The sequence below is a fragment of the Poecile atricapillus genome, chromosome 13 (assembly GCF_030490865.1).
Source record: "Poecile atricapillus isolate bPoeAtr1 chromosome 13, bPoeAtr1.hap1, whole genome shotgun sequence".
Taxonomy (NCBI): Eukaryota; Metazoa; Chordata; class Aves; order Passeriformes; family Paridae; genus Poecile; species Poecile atricapillus.
Window position 1 is genome coordinate 10594355 of NC_081261.1, and position 12786 is coordinate 10607140.

A 12786-nucleotide genomic window follows, 5' to 3' on the forward strand; every position below is an offset into this window, starting at 1 on the left:
CTGGAGGGAGCCTTCTGTATCTGAGAATACTCCTATTTTCACTCATGCTCACTCCCCAAAACAGGGTGATAAAACTTCTTTAAGGTACTGGACCTTTTATACCAAACCTTACTTTCATAAAGTAAACCATTTAGAAACACCTCCAACATAACATATTTTGAACATAGCTCTTGAAACAAACACTGCTTTCTGAACACAAATGTTTTGAAAATTCTCATATTCAGCTGTTGTGCAACCTGAGTATTTGGTGATGAAATCCATCCAGAATGGCAAAACTGACTAATTTAAGCAATAGCTATCACATTTTACTCAAACATTTCCTGATATCAATACACTCAAGTTATTCAATACTGATAGCTTCTCATTCTTCATTACTCAGAGTATCATATATACATTCAAGGTAAAAACACAGCCTGTCCTCAAGAGCTTTCAGCCTACAAACAGATGGAGTCTGAGACGGTCTTATTATTTGTTTCAACACTAATCAGCAAGCATCTTCAAATTTACAATATTCTACAATATTTTCAGATATTTCAGACATTAAAGCCATCAAAGGTGGGATGTCAGGCACTTTACGTACTGTTCTGTATTTTCCAGGAGCCACAAAATCGTAGCATTAGCCTGTCTGTGTAAACTGGTGTCAGCAACACACAGTAGTTACCTGTGACTGTCAATAAAGCTACCTGCAGTTTTACCGCAGCAGTACTCAATACTGTATTACATGTAGAATGTAGCCAGGGCCCTGATCTACCAGTTTATCAAGATAAGCAAAGGGTTTGCAGATATTCTGCTTTTATGACTATGCGTGTCTCTCAAACTGCCTGTCAGACTGCTTTTAGGTACATAATGATGAAGACAAATTGCACTCGTCACTGCAAAGTGAATCCCATGACCCCTCTTATCCAGTAACCTGGATGCCCTTCTTCCATGCCAAAAGGTTTTGTACAGAAGGGCACAACTGGGCCTGGAAGAGACAAGATGCTTAAGGAATAAACATGTCTGGCTGGGGTTTTAACAGATGAAAATATGTTTTTGTGCAAGCTGGGGGTGCTACAAGGGCATTTAGTGACAGGACAAGGGGGAATGGTTCTAAGCTGACCTAAGTAGGTTTAGGTGAGATATTAGAAAGAAATTCTTTACTATAAGGGTGGGGAGGCCCTGGCACAGGCTGCCAGAGAAGCTGTGGCTGCCCCATCCGTGGAAGTGCTCAAGGCCAGGTTGAGGTGGGGTTTGGAGAAACCTGGGATTGTGGTCTACTCATGGCAGAGGGTTGGAATGAGATAAGTTTTAAGGTCGCTTACAACCAAAACCATTCTGTGATGCTATGAAAACCATCTCATTTTTCCTCTCCTTGCAGAGTACCTCTTGTGCAGAATAGTTGTTCCAGCAAACCCCTGGATATCTACTGCAAAGCTGCTGTGGGTCAGATCCAAGATGAAATGCATTCCATTACCAATGAATGTACCACACAAGTATACTAATGGCTGGAATAACCACTAGTATTATTAAACACTAATCTAATTACTCTAAAAATGTAATTTTATACTTAAATTTCTTTGCCACTGCTTGGGAAATAACACTGAGAGAAAACCCATAAAGTTGCATAACAGGCAGTAACAGCCACAGTGACTGTAGACAGAAAAGGATCTGCCATTCCTGCATTGCAGTCATGACACAGAAGTATAGTCAACATCAAAATCCTCATAGGATTAACCTGTTTTTCTGAGCATCTCCATGAAGGTCTCAATTTCACTAGATTTGTCTCAGCCCAAGCATTATCTGAAGAATGGGGCTGGTTGGTAGGGAGTTGCCTGAGGCCCACAAGTACCTCAGGGGGCATCACAGCAGCTGCTGAGCAGTTCCAAATGTCTCTTATTTGTGAAACGGAACAAGGAGATGGGAAAAAAGGTCCATCAGCACAAACCAAAAGTTTCAGCAATGCAAGTGGCAGGGTTTATGTGATATATGGTGTGCAAGTCCTGAGCTCTTCAAAGTAACTTCATTAGAAAAATATTATAATACTTAACTCTATCAGAAAATGGTTTAAAGGAAACCAGACACCACAAGATACATGGCTGAATGCAAAATACCTGTTTCAATTAATGCTCAGTCATCAAAACCCATTTCTGCATTAGCTCTCAATAATAACATTTAGCAGGTTTATCTCTTAAGCCTGCTAAAGTTTTAATTGGAAATTATTTTGGAGGCTGTGTAACATGCCTCAATTTGCAGGCTGGAAGCTGAAGATCTCTGTATTAATTACTTTATACTCGAAATATAATGACCCTTTGAGGAAGCCTGTGTCTCACCTACCACTTTCTGTGCAGCTTTCCAGCTATTCCAGATCATGGGACTACAAAGTCTTAGTGAAACTGTACTTATAAACAAACCATACGTGACTCCTTCCCATTTCCTTTCTCTCGCACTTTAGTTTAGTAGTAAAAAAAAAAAAAAAAAACAACTTTCTGTGGCACAATCAGCATCCACTGCAGTCCATAAAATTTCTAAAGGGTTGATGCTGTAAACAGACCAAAAGGAAATTATTGCTGCAGGGGAAATATAGACAAGATTATTCGGCCATATAGTTGACAGGTCTGAACACAGTCTTTCTTCATCTTTTGACTTTCTTAGAAGATTAGTCTATATCAAATAGGATGCACCATGTACTCTTGGTCTGCAACATCTTTCCTGCCCCTACTCAACATCAGCAAGCCCAATACAAGGTGCTGCACTTAGGGAGACCAGGACACAGCTTCTCACTAGCATGCTTCCTCTTCTCATCCACAGTCCCTTTTCCTTCAGAGTATTTTCATGTCAGCACTAGCTCTGCCAGAAGAATTTAAATCTGAACAACTCTATCTGAATTAATTAGTTTTACAAATACATTAATTCGTAACATTCCCCAGTTGTTGCTTCACTTAATGGCTGTCAGGCACTGCTGCAAGTTACAGTCACCACTTAACAGAAACATCCAGGGAAAACATCACCTCACCCAGAGCCACAAATGCACTGAATAACCACTGCTTTTATCCTGGGCTGAGTACTGAATCTCTCAGACTTGATAAGCACAGGGATGTAAGCCTGAAACTTCCTTTAAGAGAGCAGAAAAAATAATCCACAACAGTTAGTTGGGAAGAGCTTTCCAGTGTGAAGCAAACATACACTCAGAGTATTGTATTGTGACTGCAATATTTATAGTCACACAGGAAGAAACTTAAATCCTAATTATGGCAACAATTACCACAATTCAGAACCTTACTGGCAACTGCCAGTTTGTCAGAAATTAGGTTTATTGTATGGCAACAGGGGGCTGGCACACATGGGTCCAGATCGTGGGAGCTGAGGGAGGAAAAACACTATTCACACTCCAGACATTGGGACTGGGATGGAGATGAGAAAGAGGAAGAGCAGAGTTTGACGAGCACTGGAACAGAGCTTGGATAAAGCAGATGCAGTCTAAGCAGAAGCAGTATTCAAGTTAAATCTGGAAATCAAGGATCAGGGGACAAAAAGACCAGTATACCTTACACTGGCAAAAGCTGGGAGTACAGAAGCTCTGAGCCACTGGTTTACTTTTGCAGCAAATGGTACAAATTCACAAGTATTTGCAGAAAGCAGCACTACAGGCTTCAGAAGCAAAACTGATCTGACTTTAGATGGTGCATTTGAGGTACAAATATGTTTGAGAACGAAGTTACATACATCAAAATTTAAATTATGGCATTTTGTTCATCTTTATAATCTTCAAATTGCAAATCTTTAATCTCACTTAAATACTTGCTTTCCAACACTGACAGTCTTGGAAAAGCACATTAATTTCTGTGTGTCTGGCACTTCACACAGAATAGATACAAACACTATTAACAGTCATAGTCAGTTGCAAAATATAGTAAAATATTGTTACTCACAAATACTAATACAAAACAAGCTACAATGTCAACCCAAGCTGTTGCTCAGGATGCAAAACTGGAGTTCCTCCTTCATTATGACCATTTTCTTGATCTAAGCATTTGGGTCCTCTCCTTTTACTAAGGCAAAGAGAAATGGCTAACTGAGTCATTAATGTATCTACAACTCTCATGGAAAGATATCACATAACCATGAGACCATTATAAAAAAAACTAATTGTTTTTAGCCAAGACATGCACTACATGAGTAGAATTATTCCAATTATCTCCACTTGAGAGATTTTGGAAGGACTGGGAAAAGAGAAGTGTTTGTTTTAGTAAGACTACATCTTGAATGTTTCAAGAGTTTGTATTTTTCCTTTGGAGGTTCAATTCTCACAGCTGTAGGAGGCTATCAGTCACATAATTGGCTTCAAAAGTTCCTCCAGGTCCTTGATATATCTCCTATGGCTAACCTTGCTGTGAGTAATCTCCTTCAAATATCCTGTTCACATGAATTTTCTTCATTAACAAGCAAAGTTAACACAAAACCTCTAACTTGCTGACATTATTTTTCTTCCACAAATCTGTCAATCCTGTTCTTTTATTCTGGCCATCACTTTCATGTTAGAAGCAAATTCTTCTCCTCCTATGCCAAATCTATTAACAAATCCATTCTCCAGGCAATAGGGCAATCAAGATTATACCATCTTTGTACCTAGTATTACTGACTGATCTGCCTCTTACCTTAAAAATCTTGCAGGGCTTCTCTCATTATGAGCCAGTGTCAGAATATTGAATAGATTTATTGTACCTGTGGGGTGGGTTCAGCACTGGCTAAAACGGCCAGTGCACCTACTAGAAGTATGTACTCATTTCCTGCTGCGAGATATGAATTAGGTGGAGGATAAAGCAGGTTCAAAACTTAAAAGGTATAAAGAAAACTTTATTAACAGAACTAAAAGAATAATAGGAACCAGAATAAAACCTTCAGAACACTTCTCCCCTCCCCACAACCTCTTTCCTTCCCTCTGACAACGTAGAGGCAAAACCTGGGATTTTTGATCAGGTACCACCTCTATAATAGTCTTTCATCAGTTCTTGTAGGGAGAGGAGTTTCTCTCGCCATGCCACGGAGACTTCTCCACAAGAAACAGTTCTCCTGTGGCTTAATGTCACAGTGAATCAGCTGCCTGAGAAAAAAAAATCTGTTTACAGTGTGAAAGCCCCTCCCATGCCTTGCAGCTTTCTCAAAGTTGCTTTCATGGGCCATGTCAATTTACGGGGTACTATTTTAAGGATGAGCTCTTCTAGCATAAAAACCTGAAAGTTCTCTTCTTTTATCTCTGGCTTTTCTTCTTCTATCCTTGGGCAAAGTTTCTCATCTTTCTCTCCAGTTGAAGTCTCTCATTGGATTACAGCTTTTCAGCATCCACACATTCTAGCACAAGTGCCCTTTTCTCATGGGCTGAGGGTGAATGTTGCATCCCCCCCCCCACGCACTTCATGAATTACAGGGAAAAAACAAAGTCTGATATATCAAAAATATATCTTCACCATAGCCTTAGAAAGAGAATTTCAGCCCAAGACCAATGCATCTCCTCAATCCCCTCGTAACTAGAATTTGACTCCTTCTTTACTGATTTGTGTCCCATGTTGTTTTCCTTACATGTCTTCACCCTTTACTTTTCCTGATTCGAGAGAGAACTGGTGTTCGTAGGTTCATTTGTTCTCAAGTTTTATCGATTAAAACAGTTTTTATGGAGTTCAGCAGCTCTGAGCCGTTGATCTCATCCAGGCTGGGATCAGGGAGATCTCTTGCCGTGCCCCTCGCTGCTGCTCACGGGGATTTTGCTGACACCGTGTGAGCCGTGCCGGCTGCTGCCTTCACTCAGCGCTTTTCTCCATGCCGAGTGCCGAAAACAAGAAAAGCTGCTGCTGCTGCTGCTTTTGTCCTTCTGTCCACAGCACGGCTGGCTAAAAGCAACTAAACAAACAAAGTTCATCGCGAGCCCTGCTGAGGCAGCCACAGCCATGTGCCGCTGTTTCGGTCGCGCTGATGTTTCGGCCCTGCGGTCTCGGCTCCATGGCCGCTCCCGGCCCCCGGCCGCTCCTGGCCTCGGGGCCGCTCCCAGCGCCGGTAGAGCCTCCCGCCGGCAGGGCCCGGCAGTGCCGCTGGAAGGAGTGGCTGGCTCTGCCGGGAACGGGCCCAGCCCCGCTGGGAAGGGGCCCCAGCTGCCCGCCAGGCCAGGCCCCGGTGAACTCCCCGGTGAGGGCTCGGCAGCCGCTCACCGCCCCTCAGGGGACAGAAAATCTCGGCCACATGGGGCCGGCCTGGCCCAGCTGTGCCCAACTGGCACCCAGCTACCTCTTCACAAGCTAGAAGCAACAGAGACATTTCTCGGCCTTACCCATCTCTAAAATGTGAATCTCACAGAGGCGGACCTAGCTTCTAAATGGTTCAATAGGCTGTCAATTCTCAGAGCTAGCCAGCTATTGGTTTTTGCTAGGCACAGAGGAACCTCTTAGGAACCTGTCCCAGAAAAATCATCTCTGTGGGTGGCTTCTTCCCTCTTCACCAATTATCAATTAATGCAAAACCTGCATAAACTGGATGCAAGTTTTACTCCTCCAATATTTAAACCAATTTCTGAATTACAACTTGAATACAAGTTCATCAAGTCAATAAAAAAAGCCTTTTTCAAGCACACTGAGCCCCAGTTTCCATCCTTACTCATTCAAATACATAGACAAAGTTAATAATGGTAACTGACCATCTCCTTATGTTTTCAAGGGGCTAAGCCTCTTTCAGGTTGGATTCCATAGAACATTTTATTTCAAAGAGTTCTGCAGAAAAAAGAAAATAAGGTTTCCTGAAGCTCTGATAGACAATGGATAAAAGAGGGCATGCAAAAAAGCAGGATAGCAGTTTAATTTACAGTTGTTTACTACAGTCTCCTCCTATACATCAAGGTAGTCACAGGGCAGATGACAGAAAAAGGGACAAGTATTGTGAGAATGTACCAGGAAACAGTTATTAAACCATAACCACCTTCCAGTGGCAGATTATTTATGGAGACTGCAAGGATCTCACTAACAATCAATTGTTACAGCAGTTTCTTATATAATTGTTAAACAAAAGTCGCTGGGCAGTTAGTTTCTAGTGCAATGCTGAATTTTGAAAAATGATTGCTACATAAAACAAATTGAAAGCAACAATTTCACAAGAAAAGGGGACCTTAAACCCCATTATTACCCAGAAAAAAAAGCTTCCTCTAATTGAGAAATACTGATATCCTGCTTTTACAAAGCCAACTATTTTATAAAAACAGTTGCAGTACTCTGAAAAGAACCCTAAAATGTACAGAAGTTCTTTAAAGACAAACTGTTTGTCAAATGTCCCAGTGGACAAATATGAAGCTGAAATTAGCAACCTGGCAAAGAGGTAACTGGGGCATAGGGGGTGTTATGAAGTACATAAGCACTGAGTTTCAAACCAGAATCTATTTGCTAACTATGATCTGTTTTACATAATGCCTCCATCTACCCAGTACTTCCAGAACAACTTGGCTCTTGACCTTTTCAGAATTCTAGGAGGTCTCCAGATTAAAGCCTAACTCCTCATCTTTGGTAGTAACCACCTTCCTCCCATTAAGGATTCCACTGTGGTCCTCTCTCATTTACCCCCTGGACAACTCAAAGCCATCATTAGTCTCCTGCATCACTCCTGTGCAGAAGACACCTGTTTTTAACCTCACCCACCTCTGCTCACATGTTGATATATTTATACCACATTCAACAAGTCAAAAAGGTAAGATTTATCTGATGCCATGTCTGGGCAGCACTAAACCTATCAGAAATCCAAGTGGCTGAAGGGATGTTTCCATTCCCTTCAGCAGCCTCAGAATACTTCAAGTGTGGTTTTCATTTCACTCCCTACTCTTGCCCACTACTTTCCTACCGTGAAAATTTAAAAAAAACCATAGATAAAGCAGTATCCCGCACAGCTTTCTTACAGATGTGTAGTTAAGCCTCCTTCCAGAATGACTCTTTGTAGGCACATAATCAGGAACTTGGTTGAGAACAAAGAATAAAGAGTGACATTATTACTTTTAATGTAATTAAAATGCTGCTAATTACAATTATGAAAGAATACTACTAACTTATCCAAGGCACTATTTCATATGAAATTAGCCTGTGTCTGGTGACTGCAGCTCCCTCAACTAGAAATGTGACAGATATGGTATTCAGAACAGGGAAAGTAACTGAAATTTATCCCATTCTACTGAAGGAAAAAAAAAAAAAAAAAAAAAACAAAAAACAAAAAAATTCTATGTAATGCACAAACATGACTATATTTCGAACAAAATGAAAGTGAGCTGAACACCCCAGATATCTATCAGGAGTCCATTCTCTTCCTTTCCACATGATCTCACCACCCAAGGAGAAAGAACATCCCAGGAACCACCCTTTATAAGCTATAACCTGCCAGTGGCTCCATCTAACAGAACTCTCTGACCCTCTCACCATCTTCATAATCAATAGCTGTAATCTTATGAATTAACTATAACAGGTCTACTTTGCCCTTTTTTTTTTTTTTTTAAAGGCACAAGAAACCTTACAAGCAATGGTACTTTTAAGTGACTTACTCCAGGTTTCGCAAAACAATGATTTTAGAGAGTTTTTATGCAAATACCAGCATGCAATGTCCTCACTTCTGGTACTCCTGAACTTTTAGTTGACTGATCATAGTATGACTTTGGTTGAAAGGGACCTTAAAGCACATCTTGCTCCACTCCCATGCCATAGGCAAGGACACTTTCCACTAGACAAGATTGCTCCAAGCCCTGTCCAAACTGGCCTTGAACACTTCCAGGGATGGGGCAGCCACAGCTTCTCTGGACATCCAATCACTCAAGGAGCATTAAGGGTTTAATATCCAGCCTATAACTGAGTTGAAAAATTCATTCCTATATGTTCTTACTACTACTTACTATGAAATTCAAGTACATGGAAATGTATGTAAGCTGGACTCGGTGTTAAGTCTATCTACTCACAGTCAGCTCATGCTGAGTCAAGTGAAACATAGTGAAATAAAAATAAGTGATGTACAAGGTCAAGCAGAGTATTACACTCTGAGTACTCAGGGTGTTACTTGCCCAAGTTCAGCTCCAGTCTAATAATGTGATTCAGTGAAAGTATGTCAGTGCTCACTGTGTCTTAACCCCGAGACACAGATCGGTTCCTGGCACAAGCTCTTCACAGCTGATGCTGCTGGCCCCTTCTTTCTTCACATAAAAATCCTATGTGCCATTAAATACAGCCTCTGACCAAATGGCAGAAGCTATGTGATCTGCAGTTGTATTTTTGCAACAGGGAATTCTATCCAGAACAGTCACACAGCACAAGTTATTCACAGAGACCCCAAGGTAATAAGCTGACTACAAATTCTCTTATAAACTTAAAAAGCCGAACTAGATTGAGTGCAGGATTTCACAAAGAAATTTCAATGTGCAGAAAAAGAACGTGAGAAAATTTAAACTGAATTAGCAGGACACTTCTTTCACTATCAAACTTTATTATAACAAAATTATGAAATTATTTTAAAATTATTTTAAAACTACAGTAACACAAATACATAGGAAGCATTTCTTTTTTTTAGAATTGCCTTAAATAACAACAACAACTCAATTATTTTACATACCTGCAAGGTGGCAAAAACATTGAATCCTTCATGAGCACAGATCCAGAAAGGAGGATATACCAGCATCTTGCAATAGTTTCTGAGCTGTAAGAAAAGAAATCACTGATATGTACTTCTCCTTACAGCACCTTAGAATGATGTTATCCAAAATATTATTGTAGTAAAATAATGATTTATCCTTCTACCAGCTCAATATGTAAGAACCTGGGAACTCCAACTGGACCACATTTTTTTTTTAAATATTCACGCAAAGAATGTTTCTTATACTTTACATTTTGCCATTTAACGCAGCTTAAAAATTTACGTTATTAAAATGAAATTTTTAGAGAAAACATTTTATTCGAGTGAAAGTATACATGAAGGCTATAAATACAGGACAGCACACAGCCCCACACATAGACACTGACCTGCTACTGCAGCAGGTGTGTGCCACATATACCCACCACACCAACTAGCAGGTGGCATCTCATTTAGACTCGTGTGCTGGAAGCTGTGCCTTATACAGGAACTAGGACTAGCTGTGAGATGATAAATATGCCATAAGCAATATTAAAATATGAGGAAAATAAAAGTATATTTGCCTCCCAGCAAGGACCTAGAGAACCGTAAGCTAAAATACTAATTTTTGCAATGTCAAGTGATGGTGTTTGAGCTCCATCCCTCTCCAGTGCAGGCTGCAGCGACAAGGAGCCATGGATACAGTGCCATCTACCGAGTGTCACCATGGCTCCCTCGACTGCAGAGGGGACACTGCCCGCCTTTCAGTCACTCCTGTCACTGACAAACACATACACCCCACTCTGCTGTCCCTGCGAGCCGGGCTGGGAAGCCATGGGCACCGCTCAAACATCAACACTGTAGTACCGCTACAACCCCCTCTGCCAAAGCTTTTAATCAATTATTGACAATGACAGAAAAGCAAATGACATATGACAACATGAAGAACACTGGGCTTGCTCACAATTCTGCTGAAGAACTCCAACAAGTGCTTTGTACTCACCAAAAGAGAACTTGGTTCCCCTTGTACCTCTCATAGCGGGCACTTGACGACATTATTCTGAGAGAAGAGGAGAAGTTTAAACTCAATTTTAATCCACAAAGATCATAAGCCATTAATCACCGCATTTCAGTAGAATCACTTTCAGGCTCTAAGACCTCAAATTCTCGTTTTGTTTTAAACAAAGGATGTGCTTAACCAGAAAATACAAATTATTACTGTGTTCTTCATTATCTAAATATATAATATAAAGCATGTTTTCCAAGTGTTTAAATCACTCCCACACATTGGAATTACCCATAGCAACAGAACTGAAAGAACTAAAATACTTCCAAAGTACTTTTTGTGTCTTGTTAGCCTTCCATTTTATGGATTCTGAGAACATTTGAATGTCTGAAGCATTGAAAAGCTTTTGTAATCTGGAGTTAAGACAGGGCACTGTCTAGTATTTTTATAATTTGCCCTTTGTAGGCAAATGGGAGTAAGCTCTGCCTTCCTTCTTAGAGGAGCTAATTAGTTTAGATTCTGTGCCCCATTATTGCAGTGACTTAACTCAGCAATGGATTTGGCTAATGCTCTGCCAACCCCAAATTGCAGGCAAGAAAAAAGCTCTGCTTATCTCCACAAAAAAGTCACAGATGTAAGTGTCCTAAAAAAACCAAACTGCAGCGTACTTTACCTTAGTTGATGTTCCCTGAAATGTGATAGTATGTCCAGTCCATGAAGGAAAGAATAGATAGTATTCAAGTCCTAAAAAAAAAACAAACCAACAACTTAAGCAATTTTATTCACATCTAATCATTCAGTGTTACTTTTCAGATTCTGCAGTCAATTACACAGAATTGTTCAAAGCCCAGATTAATATATAGGTCAGGACACACACAGACTTGAAGAATCCTGTCTACACTTGAGCTGTAGAAGTGAAAAGAGTGAAGTGCAACTGACGCATAAACACTGAAATGCACCTAAAAAAAAAAATTTATTAAAAATATCTCAGAAAATGTTATTTATGTGAATGGATACAGCAGCAAGCAACATGCCAAATAAGACAGAGCACTCCTGTTCACCCAAGGTCAAAAATTGTTGAAACTTTCTAAGATCTCTTTAAAGAAGGAATTTTTCAAAACTAGTGGCAAACCTAAGGTACTATATAAGGTGGAGAGAACCACCAGAGTACCTTTACATAGTAAAAGGGTTATATTTAGAAAGAAAAAACTCTTTTTAAGGTCTACCACTAGCTGGCAGGCCCACTACAAACTACACCATCCTACTGCCTCTCTTGCTCAGCCCAGTCCGTGTCTGGTGGGAACATCAAAAGGTACCTCAAAATACTCTTTGGCAAAGATGAAAACAATAAAGCTTTAGAGGTCTCTCACTCCTACTAGCACTAGTCAGCACCACATCAGTGTCATCCCCTAGCAAACACAGAAACAAAAATATCAAAACATGAAGATTATTTCACTTTATAAACTGGACTTTACATAGAAGCTGTAATACAGCTGTTTAAACTTCTCACCAGACAGAATCCTCCTCAGTCACAAAAATATCTGTGCTGATGGTGCAGACCACATGGCAGGGAACAGCTCACTAGGGCTATTCATCACTTAATTTACTGTCCTGAACAGGTGGGCTGTTAGAGTCAAATACATAACAAAATCATTATACACCACAGGGCAGTCTCTCCAGTTTGGCCTTGGAAGGTATGTTCTGAATTTTCAAGTGCTGCATTTATCCAGTGTTTACATAAGATAAATCAACATTTATGCTGGCCTCAGAATTTACAGTGGATTTACTTCAGGAAAGTTTTTTGATTTCATAGCCCATGTTTAGCAATACAACTGATATGGACTGTTATATCAAAGGAAAGGTTAGAAATAATAGCAGACCATGTAAAACAAACAAAACTCTGATTCTTTTTCTAAATATCATTACTAAATCCCATGAAAATTAAACAGAAGGCCTGAATTTGTAACAGATTTACAAAGCACTCATTTCACACAGTCCAATCTCATTTTAATCCTCCAAGCTGCCACAAACATGATTTTATTAGTGAAACCATGCAGGAGCACTAGCTATGGACACACTCCAAACACAGCACAGCCTGTCAGAGGAGGGCACCTGGCAGCCAAAGGGTCATTTCAGGTAAACAATAGTTCAATTACTGAGCTTTCCCTGTGTCTGACCAGAGAACTACCTCA

At 40.3% G+C, this 12786-nt stretch overlaps 1 protein-coding gene across 13 annotated transcripts in view; it reads right to left on the bottom strand.

The window, feature by feature from the left end:
• The window catches only part of RAPGEF6 (Rap guanine nucleotide exchange factor 6), a 122333-nt gene that overhangs the window by 87257 nt on the left and 22290 nt on the right, over nt 1-12786 (bottom strand). For all 13 annotated transcript variants that reach the window (XM_058848727.1, XM_058848721.1, XM_058848730.1 and 10 more), the window contains exons 2-4: nt 11268-11338; nt 10592-10648; nt 9592-9675 (exon numbers count right to left, since the gene is read on the bottom strand). In XM_058848727.1, coding sequence (XP_058704710.1) covers nt 9592-9675; nt 10592-10648; nt 11268-11338 — 212 coding nt within the window. The remainder of the gene's footprint in view (nt 1-9591; nt 9676-10591; nt 10649-11267; nt 11339-12786) is intronic.